Source organism: Ambystoma mexicanum, chromosome 2q, assembly GCF_040938575.1.
Source record: "Ambystoma mexicanum isolate Mex_15411 chromosome 2q, UKY_AmexF1_1, whole genome shotgun sequence".
In the NCBI taxonomy this organism is placed as follows: Eukaryota; Metazoa; Chordata; class Amphibia; order Caudata; family Ambystomatidae; genus Ambystoma; species Ambystoma mexicanum.
The window spans coordinates 923,703,470-923,726,840 of NC_090924.1; the positions used below are offsets into that span (position 1 = coordinate 923,703,470).

The 23,371-nt window shown below is 45.3% G+C and overlaps 1 protein-coding gene across 1 annotated transcript in view; it reads right to left on the reverse strand.

The window, feature by feature from the left end:
- The window catches only part of SKAP2 (src kinase associated phosphoprotein 2), an 846,051-nt gene that overhangs the window by 724,183 nt on the left and 98,497 nt on the right, over positions 1–23,371 (reverse strand). The window contains exon 2 of the mRNA XM_069648220.1: positions 10,092–10,197. Coding sequence (XP_069504321.1) covers positions 10,092–10,197 — 106 coding nt within the window. The remainder of the gene's footprint in view (positions 1–10,091; positions 10,198–23,371) is intronic.

Below are 23,371 nucleotides of genomic sequence, written 5' to 3' on the forward strand. Positions count from 1 at the left end.
GAGCTATTTAGGTATGAAGCTTAATTGCACAGCCAAGTAATATTTCTCCAGGTTGGGCAGCTATGTGCCCCCTTCCTTATAGGGCAAGTAAAGTGTAGTAAGCACTAGTTTGTGTCGGGTCGTCCCCCATAGGAATTCTCTTAGGAGCACCTCAATAATCAAAACAAAGCGGGCCTTCACATAGTAATGGACATCGTTGAAGTAGTGTAGGAATCTTGGTAAAATTATCATTTTGGTGATAGCGACCCTGCCCATCAATGATAGCGGTAGTTTGGCCCAGAATGTCATGGATTTACGTACACCCTTTACTACGGCTGCCATGTTACTTTCATGCATTTTGTCTGGTGTGTGTCCTATGTTGACCTCCAGGTATCTAAACGATTCCAGCTGCCTTTAGAGCCCTACTTGTGTCAAATCGTCTATAGCTTTCCCCCTTAAACCCGCCAGTGGGAATATACAAGGCTTTACTCTGCTGAAGCATATTCCCGATACCCTAGCATAATTGTCCAGCACCTCCAGTATCACGGGCACGTTACAATGTGGGTCATTCACATATAATGGCACATTGTCTGCGTAGAGCGACACTAGGTGGCCAACTCCCACCAGCCATATGTCTGCACCGAGGAATTGTTTCCTAAAATAGTTAGCTATTGGCTCCAGCCCCAGCACATAGAACATGGGTGACAGCGGGCACCGTTGCCTGGTGCCTCTCTGTATGTTCCAGGCCGACGATACCACCTTCCCGGATTTAACCCTCGCCACTGGTTCAGTGTATAGTATTTTATCCATTTGATGAACCGTTCACCAAACCTAAACTCCCTCAACACCGCTAGCATCCACTACCAATATATGGAATCGAACACTTTTATTGCATCTAGTGAGATGATTGCATAATGCGCCTGTGGGTCAGCCGTTTATGCTATAACGTGTTGTAGTCGGTGCAGATTTGTGGCCGTGCTGCATCCCGGTATAAAACCACTTTGATCCCAGTGTACCAGTGTATCAGCTCACTGATCAGCCTGGTCAGTCGCTTTGCTAGTATGGTGGTGAGTATTTTGATGTCGTAGTTTAGCATTTCCAGCGGCCGATATGAATCACATCACTACGGTCTCCCTTATGCTCATTGGAAGCAGCCCTTTATCATATGCCTCCTTAAACACCTCATGCAACACTGCAGTCAATACCGGGGTGTATGTTTTATGGAACTCAGGGGGGAGCCTATCACTTTCGGGAGACTTACCAGTGCTCAGAGATTTAATTGCCTCAGCTATTTCCTCGGCCAGTATATCCTGCTCCAACGCCTCATATTGTGTTTTAACCAACCTAGGCAATACAATTTCTTCCAAGGTGCCTGATATATCGTCTTGGGGTACCAATTCCTCATGTTTATAAAGGTGGGAGTAGAAATCTGTAAATGTGTAATTGATATTCTGTTGTGATTTGTGTATGTTGCCCTCTTCATCTATAAGTTCTGTGATCAAGTGCCTTGGGTGTTCCCTCTTACACAGCCATGACAGTAGCCTACTCGCTTGTCCCCCTCTGCATGTGCCCTGGCTGTTCTAACTGTGTAATCAATTTTCAACAGGCTATCCCAAGCCTCTTGGCAGCTCCTTCTCGCCTCGGCCAGGCTCAACTCCACTTCGTGGGTGCCCAGTGATCCTGTTTCCAACCAGCCAATATCCTCCTCCCTTTCCTCTAGTTCCTCCCTCAGTGTCTTCCGGATACCTCTCACATTGGCTATAGCCCCCCCTAACCAGTACTTTCAGTGCCTCCCACACCGTGCTCCAGTCTTTCACACTTCCCACATTTTGCTTCCAGTATTCCTCAAGTTTTGTTTTCAGCCCGTCCCAAAATATTTGGTCCATCAAGGTTTCTGTGGGCATCCCTCCCAACGGTATGGGGGGCCTTGGGCCCAGCATATTCCACTCTAACAGGAGTGGTGAGTGCTCTAAATTTGACCTGCCCAGATCCTGTGCCCCTACTATTTCTGCCAGGTGGGCCTTATCCACAAATAGTCTATCCTAGTGTATAGGCCGTGGGGCGAAGAAAAGTATGAGTATCCTCTATCGCTAGGGTGTAGTTCTCTCCATATGTCCGCAAGCTCTAAATTCTGTAGCAATGTATTCAGCGCCACAGAGGCCATTCCCGTCTGGTTTGCAAGTGGAAGGGATCTGTCCAAGTCAAGATCCCTTACACAATTGAAGTCGCCCCCCCCCCCCAGAGGAAAAAAGCATTCCCGGTATGGTGTTATCCTAACACATAACGTGTTGAGGTAAGATGGGATTCCGTGATTGGGGAAGTAGGAGTTGACTATGCATATTTCTATTTGCTCTATGTTGCCCCTTAGTATCAGATATCTCCCATCTGTATCCGCCTCCAACCCCAGCAGTCGGAAAGGGACGGTGGCATTTATCCATGTGAAGACCCCACGGGCGTATTTAGAGTATGCCACTCCATAACCCTGACCCCCCCACCACTCCTTGACCTTGGGCGAATTCACCCTCCGTTGGGCGAGTTTCTTGCAACAATGCAATGATACCTTTTTTCTAATAAGAAAGGATTTCACTCAGTTTCTGCTCAAATATGTGCCCAACACCCTTACATTCCATGGTAGTACCTTAATGTTAGCTGCCATGGACATACGTGACTGCTTTCCTTTGCCTGCCCACTGCTTCCCCCCAACTTGGCAGTGCCCATATTGCAGGCTTACTTTCCTGGGGAAATGTCGCCAACCTCCCCCGACCATCTGCCATCCAGAACAACCTTTCCCCTTTGTTTGCCTTTTGACATGAAGAACATACAACAAACCCAACCAAAACTAAACCTTTGCACCCACTTGCTGCTCCCGTCTCGCTGCGCTCAGGCACCCCCGCACCGCTATGGCTCATCCAGACCTTCATGTGCGAGTTACACTGCATCGGCAACTGGCCGATTTTAACCTTTACGAGGATTAGCCTTGTGAGCCCAAGGTAAGTGGCCCGGCATTGCCCCCATCTCATTTATGAGTCCTTAACGTGTTTGCACCTCAGTGCCCATTCTGCCGTAGTAGTACATAGTAGGCTATTCAGTTAAAAATATGATCCCCACATGCCCACTACTCCCCCAATGCAAGTTACCACTCATGTGACAGTTTCTACTCCTTTGTCTAAGTAGTTATGTTACAGCCACATGATGGCTGCCGCCGGAGTCTCTAGGGAGATAGGACGGCTTTTGGAGATCACCTTAAGCCTAGGCGGGTATATGAGCATATACTTGATGTTCAATTGTCGGAGTCTGGCCTTAACAGGCACAAAGGAGTTTCTGGCTCCCTGAACCACAGGTGTGTAATCCTGTTATATAGCTGTCTCGACGTATCTCTCCTCCTTCCCTGGAATATTTCAGTATTCCTTCCCTTTCCTCGAAGTTCAGAATTTTTGCAATCATCGGGCGAGGGTGCAACTCCAGCTGTGGTCTTTTCTGTAGTGATCTACGTGCCCTTTCCACCGCAAATCCCTGTGTGATGTTACCAGCTCAGATCTCCTATAGTAAAAGGGTCTCTAGAAAGCCTGTGGGGTTTTGGCCCTCACGCCCTCAGGAATACCCAGTAGTCGAACATTGTTTCATCGGGTCCACCCCTCTGCATCCTCGGAATGTGATTCCAACACTGAGTTCCTCCTCTTCAGCTCCTTCAGCCTTGTTTCCAAGTCTCTCGTGGTCTCCGTGGTTTCTTTTAGGCCAAACTCTGGTGTCGTTACCCTCTCTGCCAGATTTCATATATCTTGCCTCAATAATTGCATGTCAACCTTAACCTCTTCTATTTTTGTTTCTATAGATGTCCACAGCACTGCAATTGCTGCCAGCAATTGGTCATCTTTGTTGCCAGTGTTCAGTGCTTCTGTTGCCTTTTGTGTGCCAGCACTTCCCTGTGTTGATTCACAAGCTCTGGTTGCCTTATTGAAGGTGTCCATGATGGTTGTCTTTCTCTTCCCTTTGAATGGGGACGTACCCTTGTGTTTGTTACTGTGCATCTTTTTCCCTCAGTGACTGTGGTCCTCTTGTCCACAGTGGCTGTGCAGTAGTTATGGCTACCGGCTGTTCGGTGGTTGACACCTTCTGTTAGTGCTCTAGGTAGTAGCACTATAGATGCCTTCAGATTCGCTGTTTTTTGTTGCTGTGCTGCATCCTTCTGGCGTTGCCCTGCTGAGTGGAGTTCCCAGCCCCTGTGCTCTAGGATGTGAGATTATGCCTTTCGTGCTTCACCAGTATCCTGTGCACTGCAGTAGTTGAAGCCTCACTTGGGATCTCAGTTCCTTGTCTTAAACAGTGCTTCACCTCAGTTGCCCAACCCCATTCACCCTAGTATAGTTTGCCTCCAACAGGCCAAGCTTTCAGTGGTGTCTGCTCGTCCTGCAGTCCCGCCAGCCTTGCCTTCTAGGGTGGTGCATGCAGTGATTTTGTTTCTTTCCACCTTATCCCTTTTTATTTTTATTCTGTAGTTGGGTCACGCGCACCTATCAGAGCAGACAATCCCGCGCACCATAGTGGGCACTGATCACTATTCCCCTTGCTTGGTCCTCAGTGCTCCACTCCCCCTCTGGTGGTCACCGTCTGTGATCAGTTCTCTGCAAAGCTTGCCCAATGGGGGAAGATGGGGTGCCACTGACCTGCATTTTTCGTGCCCTACCCCCAGTATATTTCTCTGGCCGTCTGTTAGCTGTCTCAGGCTGGCACAGTCACGGCTGTACGCTGTCTTGTCTGCACTCAGTATTTCAGTGCCAGCTTGGTGCATTCTGATGAGCTTCCAACAGTCCCTTATCTCTTCTGGGTCTTCACCAGTTGGAGTGTATGTGTCTTTGTCAGTGCGACTATTTCAGTGCCCACTCAGATGAATGGGGGAGAAACGCTCTGTGTCCTTGTATGCTGTCTCAAACTGCACCTCAGGCCTGGCAAGGGGGCCTCTATCCACCCATCTTTTGTCAGCCACCCAGTTCAGCGCCCCCCCCTGGAATCCCTTGCTGTGCACCAACCTGTGGCGTTGCATAGTTCAGCCCACTCACTGCACCTAGGTCGTTTCCCTGCGACTCTTGCAGCTAGCCTATCGGCCCGTAATATGCAGCCTGGGCCAGGTTGTATGTGTGTCCAAAGGGCTTAATGTGTCCTCTGCCTGTTTGTGATTCCACGTTGCTGCTTCAAGTGTGAGGCTATTGGACTTGTGAGGTTTCAGGGTCACCTTCTCTTTCCACATGCAAGCGTTTATGTGCAGCAACCATGCCAGCAGGCACGATCCACACATGCGATGCCTTACGTTGTTTTCCAGGCTTTGATGCAGGACATGTATCCGGGGGTACAGCGGGCCGCTTCTCTTCCTGCTTCGCCTGTGGTGCCCCAGGCCTTCTTCTGCGACCCAGGCACAGCCGCACCCCCAGTGCTTGAAGGGGCTTGTATCTGGTGTCCGATTTCACCAGCCTCGGTCCAGCACTTCCCCTTCCTCCTTTTTACGTCGCTCAGCGAGGTGCCATAGTGTCCAACATCAGCGCTCCGATTATCGCGCTTTTGCTGATCGGCCCCTCCTCCACTCGAGTGTCAGACCGCAGGACTGACCGCCATCTTTACACTGCAGGGCCATAACTTCTAACCTTCGTATCTGCAGTAATTCCACTCCGATTTTCACCATTTATACACGTCGGGACTTCAGGACCACTTCCCATACCTAGTGATCTGCCGGCAGTTGCAATAATACTAGTTAAAGCGCTCTTTGTTAGGATCTATAAGAGGATCTAAATGGGAGCTCCATCCCAAGGCTGTTTGACTCCATGGGCTCCGGCCACGCCCCCGAGAGTGATAGTCATTATGTGTGCAGCTACCTATCGCTTTTTGTTGTGACCAGAAACTGCATTCTGATGGTAGAGATGTGGTGCATTGTGTTTTAGTCTGGTGTTTGAGGGTGAGCGTGTGTGGGAGTGCGGACATGCCTGTGGCTAAAGTTCCATAAACATGGAGTGCAGCATGTTTAAATCTAATGGCTATACTCGACAAATTACTCCGTTTCACACCCAAGTCCATCTAAGTGCAACACATTGCCCGTCCCAAAGCACATCTGTTAAGTGTTATTACATGGTTAGACTGGTCTACATTTGTGTTGCCAGTCAGGATTTATTTTCTTAGTATGACATGCACTTGTTTTACTGGGTATCAAGAGTAAAGCAAACATGATGTGTGATTATGTGGCTGGACCTGCCTACGTTAGTGCAGCCAGTCTGCAGATGTGTTCTTACTATGGCATGTTGTACTGGCATCACAGCTAAAGAGCCAGCATGATGAGTGTTTTTACGTGGCTAGAGTGGCCTACATTGGTGCAGCCATTCGTACATGCTTTTATTTTACTATGGCAATGCATTTTTAATGGCAAAGATAACAGAAGAATGTTATTTCGTAGGTATAGTGACATATATTGGCACAACTATCATTAACATGTTTTCATTTAGTATCATTATTGGCATTATGAGAAAAGCTAACATGAGAATGTTCTTATATGAGAATACAGGAGTATATTGGTGCATCCAACATGCACACATTTGGGCATTACTAACACAAACATTTTTATATTGGCATATATTGTGGGCAACCGCATCATGAAAATGAGTTGCAAAATGCTCCTTTGCACTGTTGGTGTTGGGGTTGTCAGGAAAAGTCCCAATGATGAAGAGGGGTTCATGTTGTGCGCACCATATTTGTGACTGGTGATGCAGCAAGGTTGCAATTTGTTATGTGTATCCAGTGTAGTTAAATGTGAATGGGATGTGTTACTTTAAGTGTTACTTTGTGTTCAGGTTGATGCATGTTAGCTTTACATGCACATATGATGTGGCATTTGTAACGCGCCTATACACAAGTGTTTCGGGGCACGACAAGGCAAGGGAGGGGGAACAGAGGGAGAACAGACAACGATCCTACTAGGCAAGATGTCATTTAGATCCCACAAGTGCATGGGAAGGGGAAAGGGATAAGTGCGGGGGGGAGGGGAAAGTGCAGTACATGGGAAAGTAGAATAAATAAGATAATAGAACGGCCGGATGAAGGCAAGTGCAGGTAAGAGCAGACATAAGTGCTGGTAGGGGACTGTAGGGATACAGAACAACAGTCCCCAGGTGTGAGGCTTGCCAGGGAGGCAGTGCGGGTGTGCAATAGGCGGGGCCAGGGCCCGAAGATCAGAAGGGTGGCCAGGTAGCCAGTGCAATCAAAGACAGTAATTCAGCAAGGGAGAAGGGGAGAGAAAGCAGAAGCAAAGAGGAAGGTTTTGAGGTGCTTCCGGAACCGGAGATGGTTCTCCTCAAGTTTCAGGGAGGCAGGAAGGCTGTTCCAGAGGGAGGCCCCTGCCGAAGAGAGAGATCTACCACCAACTCGTTTCTTGGAGAAACGACTGACCCTCATGGAGTTGGAGGCTGATGAGCAAAGAGCTCGAATAGGAAGATATTTGAGAAGAGTGTTGAAGGTATTGCAGCCCCAGGCCCCAGAAAGCCTTGTGGACAATGCAGAAGGTTTTGAACTTAATCCTCGCAGCCACTGGTTGCCAGTGCAGAGATTTCAGTCCTGGAGAGATACGGTCCCTGGGCTTGAGGCCAAGGACAAGTCTTGCAGTCCTGTTCTAGATAAGTTGCAGAGGGCGGAGAGTAGAAGCAGGCAGATTTAGATGGAGGCTGTTACAATAGTCCAGTCTAGAGAGAACCAGAGCTCTGGAGATGGCGAGCTTCTGGGGGAAGGAGAGGAAGGGAAAAATACCTCTGAGGAGGTGCAGCTGGTAGTGTGACTTCTTAGAGATGTTGGAGATGTGAGGGGAGAAGGAGAGTGTGGAGTCGAAGGTGACCACAAGGTGTTTTGCCTTGCAGGTGGGAGCAGGAAGAGGGCCAAGGGAGTCCGGCCAGAGAGCTGCAGGGAAGGAGGGAGTGGGCGTGCCAATGAGTAAAATCTCAGTCTTACTGGCATTAAGACAGAGGTCATTGGTGGCACACCACTCCTGGAATGCAGACAGACAGCCAGAGATGAGGGAAGGAGAGGAGGAGGCCGAGGGTAGCCTCAAAATGAGCTGGGTGTCACCCGCATAGCACTGAAAATTAGGGCAGAGAGCGGCAATGCGGTGGGCTAGGAGTGCCAGGCATTGGTTGAACAGCCAGGGAGAGAGGTTAGATCCCTGGGGGACACCACAGGTAGAGAAAAAGATATCAGAGAGGAAGGACCCCAGTTGGACCTGGGAGGGTCGGTCGGAGAGGGAAGAGGTCCGCCACGCCAGAGCCTCTATGGTACATAGAAAGATTAATGCCAAAACCGTCAAATGAAATGTAAAACACGATCCAGGCATGGTGTGCTTTGAATTGCCTAGAAAATGGGCAACAAGGAGTTTTCATAATGCACATGCACGGAACGGGACTGGTCATGGAGAACCCACTGTGAAGAAAACATGAGTTATTAAACATGGGGGCACACTGAAATACATCCACAGTGCATTTATATATCCATACATGTAGTGGGCTTTTTTTTATAAATGGATTAAAATGCAGCAGTCATGGTTTTGCAAGGTGAATTTTAAGTGACTTTGAGAAACTGGTTTTGCAGAGTTTTCAGAGGCCAAAAGATGGGTTATGTTATGTTATGTTATGGGTAAATAAGTAACTACAACCTTAGACTATGGTCTGCTCAGCTAAGAAACCAGACATGGTTTTTATGGCCTGGTAGTATCACAAAAGCAGATGTAATGTCTTTCAAGTAGGAGCTTGACAGAGGGTTTCGGCTATTTGTTTTGACCAACAATAAACGTGTGGTGAAGTGCCGCTCGAGGCCAGAAGTAATCCATACTCGGGGGGGGGGGGGGGGGGATGTGATTTCAGGATGTGCTGTGCGTGCTAAAATGGTAGTCATTAGATTAGGATTTTCCAATGACACCAAAACAGGAGTGAATTAGATGGTTATCGACAGTTCAAAGGGAGCCTGTTTATTCTGCTCTCACATCGTTGAAAGCATCCGTGCAAACCATGTGCAAATTACATTTAGGATTAAGAGCTCTCAGACCAGCTGGGACTTGTAATGAATTATGTTTGTATGTGAATGTTTAAACTGCGTCATGACCTACCATGGAGGAAAAGTAAAAAGAAGTGTGTTCTACACATGAGCTAAAGATGGTAGTTAAGATAACAATGACCAATGGGAATGGGGGGAATTGGAGAAATATGGGATTTCTTTGTATAGATTTTGACCATTCATGTATTGGGGGGGTGGATTGGAATAAAATATATGGGAGTGTTTAAACTGTTGCAAAAATGTGTATAATGTGTCATCCTGTGTGGTTCAATGGGACTTGGGTTAAGTTGACTCAACAGGGTCATCTAGCTCCTTTCTGGACGATTGTACAATAAACTTACTTTACGTACAACCGTTTACTCTTTCTTAAGTGGTGTGCCTGTTTGGTTAAGGTGATTAGAGCCCCATCCATACATTGGTGAGTTGCATCTATTGGCTTTTGTAAAGTTTTACCCTAAAAAACCAATTGCAAACTGTTTGAACTTGTACCCAATTTTTCACACAAGGTATGCTACAAAGTACACCATTTTAACCCTCTGTTTGTTTTTTAAAGTTATGGATTTATTATGTCCCTCTTTGTCCTGCTTTCTATTGCCATCATTACTATTTTTGTACTGTCACATTAATTTTGTAAAGCACTTTGGAAAGTGCTACAGAACCACCATAAACACATAACAACACACACCAACAATGATTTGGAGGGTTGCCTAGAGCAATGGAAGTGGTTTATTTATTCCATACATTCTAGCCATCACTCTTCAATGTTTCAACACTACCTGTACTTCATTGCTTGTATGTCTCACCCAGTGAGTTAGGCTTGAACAACACTGTTTCACAAACCATTTAACGTATTTAAGAACATGATCTAGAAACACGAGTATCACAATAAAACACGCCAAGTGCTTGAAAATACTCCCTACAGGTTCAGGCCAAAGACCTTTACAAATAATGTTACTCTTCTCTGACGGCATACATTTTCAAATCCTGTACACTTCAGGCAAGAAATATATTAGGCTGAATATAGAAAAACAAGATCATACCTAGATTTAATATCTTTTATCTTCTTAATAAGGGTGTCTTTCTTCTCCTTTGCTTTCTTCGATAAGTTCTCCCACTTCAGAATATCTGAGATGAATGATTCAAAGTCTAATCATAACAAAGAAAAAAGTGCAAATTAGGAGAGTGAATGGATAGTCTTATTTTGCACAGTTTGGGTATCTTTGCAAACTGCCATTTTTTAGGCGAGTGATCAGTTACTTCCACAGAACAGAGTTTCTCAGATGTGAAAGGAAAAGCATACTTTTTCTAGCCACATATTATTATTATTACTGCTGGTAAGCTTTGCACAGTGCGCTGGTGTGTGCTGCTAAAGAGTAATGACATAAGTACAAGCAGAAACATTGTTTCTTTACAAAAAATAAAAATAAAAGATAATTGTATGCACTGCTCATGGAATAATGAATGCTGGTCTGTGTTACAGTAATGGTGTACAGCACCATCTAAAAACATTTAATGTCTGTTTTAGTATACATATTTTACAATATTTTTATCACGTGTAATTAGCCATACAGATAAGCAACACACCAGCCACTTGTACCTCATAAAAAGAGGCAAATATTCGCAACAAACGAAAAACGAGTACAAATACTTGTATAAAAAATATGAAGCATTGGAAACAGCTGAACCATCCCCTGCTTTCAGCCATACAGATGCATGAATATGTTCGGCTCAGTGGTACCAGCAGAGGAGTGCCAAGGGAAGGGGCATCCTCTTCTTATTTGATAGGTTCAAAGAACTAGCTTTTACAAAGCGAGTTAAAATATATTTTGACCTGCCCATGAAATAGCCCATTTGGGGATACTTTTTTACTCCATAATAATCTTTGTACTCACAACTTAAAAACATTGGGAGTAAAATACTGCCACTTCAAAATCGTATCTGGAGCCCTGTATGTAATGAGGCCCAATTTATTAAAAGAAATGTCTTACTTGCGTTTCCTAGTGGGTGCCCAAGTGAGTAGAATATGCATACTTTGTGTTTACACTGAATGAAAACATTGAAACTATGGGCCTCATTACGAGTATGACGGTACAGGAATAAACTGTGGTAATGCAGAGGTAACTGCCGTATCACCCCATTACCGCACCGCCTTACTACAACTTTGGTGATAAGAACTTCCACCTCCCTGCCAAAAAATTGCAAAATTGGCAGAGTTAATACTGGCGGAAATACTGCATGTGATAATTCTGCCCAAAACCACAGGGTTTTGGGCAGAATTGCCCAAAAATGCACTTAAAAAATGGGGATTTATACCACCTAAAACCACTCATAATCCTAAAAAAGCAAGTGTTGGTAGCAGTCATTTCGTTTGGCAGTATTTCTGCAGATTTACCACCAAAATACCACCAAACCTGTAATGAGGCCCTATGTGCAAACGCGCCTTTGTGCATGCAGTTTGTACCCACATGACAAATCAGTGTGTTATGGGTGTGCTGGGGGGGGAACAGCGGCATCCCAGAGCTAATCACTTTTCCCTGCAGGTTTTATGTCTGTCAGACTCAGTGAAAGGTCCAGAGAAAAGCACAGGAACGGCCAGATATATTTTCAGATATCTACCTGCATTTATTTGCCCACAAAGGAAAGGATAGGGCTGGAAATGAAAAGCATGCCTTGAAAGTGACGGGCTCTGGACGGCCCATCACTAGAAATGTGTAACCTTTACCCACATCCATGGAGGATTCGGGTGAGGGCCTGACACTTAAATATGCTAAGTGGTATTTGTGTTTGCATTCTTGCCTGATTTCTACATGCAGGTCCCCTCTATGTTTTTGGGAGCCTGTGTGCAGAAGCTTGTCTACACAATCTACTCATCCTTTTTCCATCAGCTTTCAGGAAGGGGACACGATTGCATGTTTTGAATGTGCCTTGAGACTCTTATATCTACGGGCCACTTCGCCATAACGGACGATGGGGTGCCGTCCCACCCCTAATATGGAGGAGCCAAAGCCCAAAGCTAGCGTAGTGCTGAAACATGAGCACTCCCTCGGCTACAGCATGCAGTTGAGGAAGTGCTCCTGGGTCGGCTGTGTTGTGGCGAAACAAGGTTTCCCCATGGGTGAAGTAACACAGCTGTTCATGAGTAATGAGCCATGCAAGGTAGGGTGTTTTGCTTCCACAGCCTTGTATGACCCATTGGCCATGCTAGCTGGGGCAATGTGCCATCAAAAGGACCGGAGCAGCATTTATGTGACTTATCTGTTTTAGGAAGGCCTGGGGTGGCCAGTCCAGGATGCTCTGCCTCACTCTTCAAACACCTGGAATCGGCAAGAGGTGTTGTACTTCCACCTTTGCCTGCTTCAGACTTGGTGGGTTTATCGGGTGAGACTACTCAAGCAGCTGTGGTGTGAGAGGGGGCCTGGATAGGTTAGTATGTTCCCCCCGAATAGAACTAGTCTCCTGATGAATATTGTAACATATATGTGGGGGGAAACCCCCCACAACCCCCCACCTAACGCCAAACCCCCCAAAACCCCTATATATATAAATAAATATATATTACCAAACAGATATATACGGTCAATTGTGAAAAGGTCAATTGTGACCCTTTAAATTCGGTCAATTGTTCATTCGAACAATTGTAAACGAACAATTTGGGTAATACCGAATATACAAATAAACATGTACATCATGAAATGATCACACAGACGCTGCCATTCTACATGACACACCTGCCTCATGTGCAGGATCATTCTTCACATCCTTTCATCCACCACAACCTACATGGTCACGGAGTACACACACATAATAATTGTAAAGGAGTCGTGGCTGGCACACATAACAAACTTTTTTCAAAATCACTGCACGGTGTAGACACAATGTGGTAAATGGTGCACACAGACATGCCCAGAGAATTAATGCATGTAAGGGAAAGTCGGGTAAAATAAAATATACAGTGAATGTCTAGTACCCAGAGGGAGTCAGTGGTACAAGGGGGCAACAGAAATGTGAGGAAAAATAACTCCCTCTGACCCTTATAAATCACTGTTCCCAACCACTACCACCTCCTCTTTCTTAACCTTGTCATGCATGGGCCACTGACTTGGAGAGATGGAGTAAAACAAGAAGGAGGTGCCCGCTGTGTGTCCCAGCTTGCCATCCCTAGGAGTAGGAGGAGTGCAATCGGCGAGAGCGCAGGGGACCTTCGAGGTGAAGGGAACCTGTGAGGCGCAGCGGCTGTCTGTGGCATTGCCAGATGTTCTTGGATGGTCCGGACAGCATCTCTGACCTCTCTCAATTCACGTCTGGCCAACCCGCACTTCAGCTGTCAGACCTGCGACCTCCTCACTCAAAGGCCTCTGTTCCTGCAACTGTCTCTCCCCTGATTCCCCACCTCCTGCAGGACCCCAGCAACAGTTGGTAGAAGTGAGCCATGGTAACATTTCGTACAGTTGGGTGTTATTTGGCTTCTGTTACACACAAGAGTCGTGGGTCTCGACTGACCAGATTATGGCCATTGGCTGCCGGGGTGATCACCACTAGTATGCATGTATTTGATACATACAACGGAGAGCTCCATACCCTTCGTATTGAGGTGGTGTTTGATTGAAACGAAATGGGGTCCAATCTGTCCAGAGATTTGGTTCTGTATCTCACCCCCCTAGAAGCTGAGGTTTGATCTAAAGCAGCAATTGGGGGCATTCTAGTACTGGGCCTATGTGTTTTTCATCGGCGGCACGGATAGAGACTACTACATGAAACTTGCTGTGAGTAGTTCCAGTGCAGTCTATCCGTTCCATTGTTCTTCATCTACTATCCACCTGACCATACGGGACCATAATACCCCTGAAGAATTTCTGTTTATTTAAATCTACACAGAAAGAAACATGTCTTAGTGAGTGTGTATGATCCATATTGAATATTGGACTTATATTGCTAAACTTGTTTTTTAGTACAATCATTTTTATAATGAAAATTATTTGTAAAATGTGTATGAACTTATGAATGGTTTGTGAGTGAATGTGATATGGTTCATGTGTGTTGTCTTGTGGTTTTTAAGATGGGAATGTTATATTGTACCAGCCCATGGATGAATTGAGGGGACTGGTTTACACTTTTGAATAATATTAACACTTTTGATGATGTGTGTTTTTTTACGATAATAATCTTTTTCTTCAAAGAAATGTTAATAAATTATATTTAATAGTGTTGGTGTGTCGACTGGATTGAATCCAATTTGTTTCTATCCAATATAATGTTTGTAATAAGACATGTTGCTGTATATTGTATCTTCTTTGCCATGATTTAATGGGCGCTCAGAGACTGATGGGTTGCATTGATGCTCACTATATAAACACAGAGAGTACTCTGACCTTCTTTGTTAAGTATTTTTTTGTTCTATCCGGGGTAGGTCACAGTATTGAGATATCCCTGGTATCCCCTGTTACTCTTGTTGTTTGATGACATCCAGCTGGTCCCTTGAAGGTGCAGTGGCAGCGGTCTCTGGGGTGGAGGTAGTGTTCTCCATTGCTGTCCGAGCTACATGCAGCACTAATGTTCCTGGTAGCGCAATGGCAGCGTGGGTCTCTCCTGCAGGTGTCGCAGGAAACTGACGTGCCAAATGCAGGGCTGCAGGTGGGGAACACTCACTGCACACACATGCTGGCCCAAACTCGGGACGAGGGCAGGTTCCACAGGGAAACAAGGGTGTGATGAGGTCCAGGAAGGGGAGCTTGCCAATGCAGCCGAGTGGGGGACACACAGACAACTGGTGGGGGGGACAGGTGGAGCAGGAGGAGGCAAATGTGAGGCAGAAGTAAGAGATACCATAGTTTTCAAGGGGCTCCATGGCTCAGCATGCCCTGTCTATTGCGGCTCCTGTGGCTCCTCATGCCACACCTGGGCTTCTACCTCTGACAACTCCACCCCTGCCATCCTCTTCCTGGTGTGCGTCCTGTGGGTGGCTCACAGCTCTGACATAAGGGCATCTTCCTGGGCCATGGGGTCACTGGCAACAGAGGCTGCAAGGGAGAACACACCAAGGGACGTACAGCACATTTATGTGTCGCACACATTCATCCACACTAGCAACAGACACCAGAACCATTTGCACACACAGACAACAAGCCAATGCTACCTTGGCTTGTGCGTTGAGAGGGCATGCATGTTGCACATACACCTGGGGAAGTTTGGGCATGTCACGAGATTCATCGACAGGCTGTAGTGTGTGAAAATGCAGAGGACACCTACCGGGCATATGCTTGTGCGTGCCCATCTGCAGGAGCCTCTGCTAGTCTTCTGGGCAAACCCGGCCAATGACTTGCAGGATGGATTGTCTGGCCTGCCTCCAGCAGCCTCTGTGCTTTGATGCCAGTGACCCTCCTGAGCTCGTCCGAGCGCTTCTTCATCTTTTAAGCATTGGACTGGGGGCTGGCCTGCTGGATGTCGGTGTGGCCGGTCTGCACACCTTTTGGCTGTGTCTCTGTGTGCATAATATGATATGATAAGTCATTTATAATGCACCTGTACACAAGTGTTTCTAGGTGCGACAAGACAAGGGAGGGGACATGGAGGGAGGACAAAACAAACTATCTTACTAGGCCTTGTGTCATTCAGATTGTGCAAGTGTCATAATGCAAAGTGCAGGGGGGAGGGAGAAGTGCCAGGTAAAGGGAAAGGGGAAGTGCAATCAGGACAGCATTGCTCAGTAAGTGCACACAGGGCAGCAGACATGTAGTTACAGTAACCGCCCCTAAGTGCATGGTAGTCCCCGAGGCAGCAAAGGTGTGACTGGTCGTGGAGGGGCCTAGTGCCCAATGAGACTCTGAGGGTAGCCAGGCCACCAGTCAGCACAGCAGACATATAGGACAGCAGGGGAGTGCGAGAGAGAAAACAGAGATGAAAAGGAAGGTCTTGACCTGATTTCGGAACTTCAGTTGGTCCGGCTCAAGTTTGAGAGGGGCAGACATGCATGACACATGCTTTTGTGACTTTGCTGCTACATGTTTTGCACCTGTGTGTGTCATACAGGGCATGACCAGCATCACTATGTCTGCACACACATCATGGTCTTTGTACAGGTACGTGTGGCACATGTGGAATGTGACTGCAATGCCGCACATGTGATGTGATGTATGCACATTCAACGTGCGTGGATGTGTGTACGTGTGCACGATGTGTCTCTCCCCTGGCCTCCACTCACACAGTCAGGACTTCCCTCCACCTCATAGGCCAGTGCACACCCCCTTCAGTTTCATGTTCATGGTCTCCTTCTCCCTGGGTATCAAGCATAACTTGGGGCCTGGTAGTTTTCCTCCAGAAGCATGGGCCAAGTGGTACTGGGTGTACTTCAGTTTGACCCTCCGCTTCTCATCCAACCACTTCTTTCTTATTTCCTCCCAGGAGCGTCGATTGATGCCCAGGATGTAGACCTGCTCTCTGAGCCTGAGGCAGTGTGCATGTCGATGGCTCTGTGAGGTGCATGTATGAGCATCGGGGGCATGCAGGTCTGGTGGTTGAGCTCCACCAACAGGTCTACCTCACCTTCCATGAAGTTCATCTTGCGCTGGACCTCCGTTGAAGCTTCCATCTTGCTGTACACCACTACCTATGCAGCGATTGGGGCCACTTGTGTGTTGGTGTTTGTTGATTGTGGACGGTGGAGAAGTAGGCATTTGAATCTGATTGGGAAGTATGTGTCATCCACTTGTGTGTTACTGGCCATGTGCATAGCACCGCTTGGGTGAGGGGACAGGTGTTCTGCCTTTCATGTGAACAGGGGTGTGTTTTTCCCCTAGTCTGCACCTACTTTGCTGATTGTGGGTGCCACATGTTCATGATGGTATCAATTGTGTGGTGTGGTCTGTATGTGGCCGTCGGTTTGTGTCGATTAGTGTGTGTGGAATGTGGCTGTGTTGCTGTGTGAACTTGCATTGTGTTGGCTATGGTGACAAGGTGTGTGTGGTTATGGTTTGTATGTAGCATCCAGCATATGTTCCACAATACCATGGCGTAATGTCTGGGTCGGGATGTCTGGCATGTAATGTGCACAAGTCTGTGTTGCACTTTGCGCTTATTTTTTCTTTTTCTTGGACATGTGGTATGAACGTTTCTGCGGGTGTGTCTAATGATCTGTGTGGGTGCGTCTGATTTTGGTGGGAGTCTCCAGTGATTTGTGGGGCATGTTTAAGGCGTTGCAACAAGTGTGATGGTCAAAAGGTGTATGTTTGGAAGTATTTACTAGGCATGATAATGATGGGTTAAGTTTGGTGCACAATGTAGGTGATTTTGTTGATCGCACAGTGACACGAGGGTTGTTTGGCAAAAGTGTGTGGGTGCGCAGGAATGTCATTCACTGGTGGTATGTGCACATGTTCTTCATGTTTGACTTCAGTTTTCCTTGACACGTTAACTTAGGCTGGTGTGAGTTCTGACGATGGAAGTTATAGAGGGTATTTTGGGATGAATGTGCTTTTTCTTGATGTATCAGCCTTGACTTATGTCCAATTGTGTGCACGCGTGGGAGCTCTGCTGAATTTCTGTGTCTGACTTTGTAAATTTGACGATTTGGACATAACTTAGACTGCACATACGATTAAATGTCTTTTATCATAACTTACACATGGAAAGTCATAGTTAGTAAATCGGCCCATATAAGTCTACTTTTACATATTTCCTCAAATTCTGACGATTTTCATAATGGTACCCTGAAACAAATTTAACAAGTACAGAAAAGTATTCTTATATAACTAGAAGAACTTTGAATTGATTCATATTTTTCTAAAAGCTATTATACATAAACTGTCATTGGAGCTTTACAAATTTCAAATTTTGTATTTTCAATTGGACTTTTTTCAAAGCTTTTGCGTAAGGGATGACTTTAAGGGGCGATGTGGAGGCCAGCACAAACATATCTACATTTTTTGCACAAATAGATTTTAGGCAACTACATCGAAATAATACAATTGCAACAAACATTCACATTCATATATTTGAATTAAATATATAATATATAATAAGATGAAATGGTACTTAAACATATTTTACAATTACACAACTATAAAAAAGAAGAAATGGTTTGAAAAAATCATTTTTACAAAAGAGGTAAGATTAAATAAATCATAACATTAAGGTAACAATAGAAAGATATATTATCAATACATTAAAAAATATTTTATATTTAAATAAAATATCAGTGTAACCTTAGCTCATCCATAAACAGAAAAACAGAAAATATTATTATATAATAAATACATTTCTATGCAATACAAACAAATCATGTAAAAGGATTACAAACCAACTTAAATTTACGCTGTTAATACATTAAACTATAACATATTTGTACAGTACAAAAATACATCATAACTACAAAAATATTATACCTACAATTCACATACAACACTTACATTTAATTATAAAATAATCACCAAATATACTTTACTTCAAAACATAACTTTAGTATTGAAATAAAAAAATATACATAAACATTTCTATTACATAATTTACATTTTAAAAATAACCAAACTACATACAAAAATTACAAAGACATTTTTTTAAAATAAATTATATCTTCTTCACTGTAAACATTTTTACAACCCAAGCTAAATATTACAAGAACTGTGTAGGTAGCCAATGTGTTGCACTTAGAAGAATTTGTGGAGTCAGCCAATACTTGGCACGTTGAGGAATTGTGAAATAAGCCAATGTATTACACTTAGAAGAATTTATGAGAGTAGCCAGTGTACTGCACTTAAATGAAACATGAAGGTAGCCAATGTATAGCACTTAGATGAATTGTATAGGTAGCCAATGTGTTGCACCGGATGAGTTGGGAGGGTAGCCAAGTATTGCACTCAGAAGAACATTGAGGATAGCCAAAGTGCTCCCCTCCAGCATACCTCCAAAGTACCACACTTAACCTTTGCCAAGCCAAACTCTACACAAAACACACATCCAACATAACACTTGCATACAACAAACAATCCCAGATGCTGGGCCTTAACCCTCCGGATACAAGCCAGTGCACACACTCAAAACTCACTTAGAAAGTTGACACATAGAGATGCCAGTTTATCCTGGTTCTGCAAGAAGCAACAGAATAGCACTACCTCGTCCCTCACTAACCCACCCTCTTTCTTACAGAGCCACGGGAGCACCTGGAGACCATGCTAATGGTAACAGTGCACGGTATTAGAAGTCAACTTGACATAACATAGCATAACACAACAAAACAAAAACAATATTTTTATGTATTTATCATATATTTTTATGTTACCTTAGCGTTATGATTTCTTTTGTTTGTAGACTTTACGTTTTTGTTGTATAACCTTAACTCTTTTGTAAAAGAAAATTCTCAAATCTATATATACTTGTGAAAGTGTATTTGTATGCTCGGGGTTGGCTCCAGCCCCATAACAGTTGGCGGGCTGAAATGTTGGACCATGGTCGGCATACAATCTGGGGTATACTGGTGATGGTGAAATTTGACCAACCTCACTGATTCGCCCTGTACAAGGCGTGGTCCGGCCCTGTGCTATCAGTATAGGCGGTATCAGGAGATTGACGATTTACGATTGTTGGCTTCAGCCGTACAACAGATGGTGGGCTGAAATATTGGCCTGAGGTCGGCATAACAGTCTGGGGTGTATTGGCAATTGTGAGAAACCGGAAGTTGTCTCACCCGCTAGTCCCCAGAGATCTGTCATCCAGGTGGCCAGGACACAGCCATTGCTATCGGATCCAGTTCCTGGGGTTTGAGGATCACCTGGATGGGGAGTCTTCGGGGAGTGGAAGTGGGACACCGACGGGTAGACGTGGTACCCCCTTCCTTCAAATCCCTTTTCCCCATCCTACCCGGTAGGATCCTTAGAAGCTCTAACCCCCCTCTTTTCCGACACAAACACTTTCCTACACCTTGAAAGACAATGGACTAACACCAGTGCCGTTTACTTGACATGTCCCAACATAAGGGTCAGGCAGAGTCAGGCAATTGAAAACTACTCACACCTGATAGCCCTTTCCCTCCCCACAGGGGAGGGCAACGGGCCTCACGACTCCATTTCCACCTCACTCATCTCATTTGTCTGGCTCTCCTTTCATTCCCAAATCAAATTTACTGCCTTTGTCTCGTCTTTAAATCTCTCTACGGTCTTGCTCCACCTTACCTTTCCTCCCTCCTCTCTTTCTACTCTCCATCTTGCCCACTTTGCTCTGCTGATAATTTCCTACTCTCTGTTCCTCCTGCTCCCTGTGCTCCTTCCCACTTCCGTTCCTTCCAACTTCTTGCTCTTTTGCATTGGAATCGTCTACCTCCCTATATCCACTCCACCGCCACATACTCCTCCTCCCGCTCCTCTTTAAAGACCCACCTTCTTCAAACTCCAACCTAACACCTCTTCCTGTTCCCTCTGACAACCACCTTACAGCTCAAGCTCACTCATTCTTTATATGTAAATTTTTCTCTATATTGTTGTTGGCTATTCGATTCATGGTTTGTCATTTTATGCTCATAATGTTTTAACTGTTGCTCATGTAAAGCACCTTGGATTAAAGCACTATATAAAATTTAATAAGTACAAAAAGGCAGAGCACGAGAGCACACTTTGAGCATGGCCAAATGCACGAGGAAGCTGCTATTCCATGACGTCTGTGACATCAGTTCAAATGCAGGAGAAAGGCAGCGAGACCAGAAATGATGATAAGAAGGGAAGCGCAATTACTTTTTTTGACACAGACCTGCGAAACCTCAGTGAAAGGAATTATAAGACCGGGAACTATAGCTGGCGTGTAGTGTAACAGATGTCAACGGTGCATGGAGCCTTCCTGAACAGATAACCAAGGCGGGCAGATCCACTTGCTACTGTGGTACCGCCCTTGACTCATGAGACAAGAAGCTTCAATAGTTCAGCACAGGCAGTCAGTCGGAAAAGACAGATAAGCTTGCAGGCGGCAACCTTGTTGAACAAAGAACTTGTGTAACTGAACTTTAAAGAAACCCTAGTAAAAGGTTCAGAAGCGGAGTGGTCAGGCGTCGCAGGGCGCTCCTCCGAAGGACTCTTTTGGGTTGTTTTTTTGTTGTTGTTGAAACTATGAAAGCCAAGAAGCCTTAGTAGAGGCTGGAGTGAAGTGTCAAAATAGTCCTACGAGGATCGGGCAAAATCCCTCGAACACTCAAAAGTCTTTGACACATTGGAGAAAACTGATTGGACTGTGAAACTGGCCAATGTGAACCTGACAGAGCGATGCCTGCGAATTGAGGGGAAACAGTGAAGTACCCGTGAATATTGTGATGACAAGTGTGAACCCGGCTAAGGATAGTTGTGTAAAAGGACATTGAGCCTCATTACGAGTCCAGCGGTAGCCGTGCCGGAAAAACCGGCATGCTGCCGCCGGACCCGTAATACCATTCCGCCTCCGTGATTGCTGGAATCACTGGGGCATTACAACCCCGGTGACCCGGTAATTCAGGAGGCAGAATTCTGTAAATCCCCATTCACATAGGACTCCTTGGGGATGGGGACCATGGAAACAACGGTTCCGTCTATGACAGAGCGGGTGTTTCCATGTCCGCCTGCAGGTGGGTGGTGTTAATCCCGCAAGGTCAGACCTGGCGGGAGTGACACCTCCCGCCTGCAGGACTCTGAATCAGCCGATCTGGAAACAATGGTGGCGGCGGTTTTACCACCACCGTACTTTCCAGACCGGCAGGGTCATAATGAGGCCCATTGAGTCTGTTGAATGATACGTTTTTGAGTGAAAGGCTGTAGTGAACCCGATTGAGGGAGGCCAACATTGCAAGAGGGATCAGAGCCCAGCTGAGGAATCCAATGGCATGAAGAACAATCACCCTCAACGTGAAAGATTACCAAAGGAACTTTTGTTTGTTTATGTTTATGGTTCAGCCGGCCTTCCAAGGCAAGAGACTTTGTAGAAAAGAGACTTTGCTCCAGAATGTCCTGGCATCGTTGAAATGAACTGTAACCTTGTGCTGATGAGGCCCAGGAGTATGCTGTGCTCAAATGTCCTGCCTTGTCCCATGCTAAAAACATGGGGAAGGGAGACCACAGCCCTACCATCCTGACTTATCATTTCGTGAACACTTCTTTCTTTTATTGTGAAAATTATCCCACACTACTCTGTAACTTAGTTGTGAGGATTGGCAATAGTTGTTTTTTTTTGGGTAATTGGTAAAGGATCCTTTTCATATGCCAAGATGCCACTAGGACTGCCTTATTATTATTTGATGGTCGTAGCTTGCTCCCATCTTAGATTTAGGTTTAGATTAGGCGATTTTGTTGCGCATTATACAGTTTAATAAACACCCTTGAACTATGATCACTTGTGTCTGTCTTTACTGTTGCCACCATGAGTTCTTGACACAATGGTGAAATCTGACCAACCCCACTCATTCGCCCTGCTTAGGGCTGGATTGTGGTCTGGCCCTATGCAATCTGGGTATATGGGGATGCACTGGCACTTTAGCAATGAGTTTATTCAACCATATAAACGCACAAGCACTCTAAAAAGAAGCTTATTATAAGCTTTAATACATTATGCATTAAATTTGCACTGCATGAGAGCACTAGCACTTTGACTATGGTAGTATTATGCATTTGCACTTTAGAGCTATCATTGCATTACCATTTTAAATAGAACGCTTATGACTAGCTTCTAATAGTTGAAGCATTACCATTAGAATTATAATGTAACATGCTGGGCCATTTGAGGCTCGGTGCAATAGCCCTATATGTCTCCGTTAGCCGGGTAGCGTGAACATGATTTGCAAATAGAATGTGATGATACTGGTTTGGTATTTTGTGTAACTGACTCTGGATATATCTTGAGCACAATGCTGTCTGCTGATGGAAATTGCATAAATATTCTGATGCACTTTAATAGAAACAATCATTTTACAATCTTGTCTTTTTAATGCATTAGTTTTATAAGAGCATTTTTTGACTTGTGGTTGAATTTGGTACTACACCAGATCTAGTGACAAGCACAGGAGCTTGAAAACAGGATCTGAATGCCGCCCGCATTGGCTTTACCAGACGCCTCTTCTGGGGTGAAGGATTGTGGACTGTAACTTGATTACAGAACACAATCAATTAATAACAATAATAGGGCACAAGCACATGCAACACAAAAAGTAATGTCGTAACGGGTTAATAACAAGCCTCTGTAAATTAGCACGCTCCTCTGGACTTTATAAACTAATCTCAGGCAGTGGTTGAAGTGTACGAAAAGAAGTAGTGGGGCTATGTTCCCTACTGGCCTGCACTGCTCCCCACAGACCCCATGGTCGTGCCCCCTCCCATGCACAATA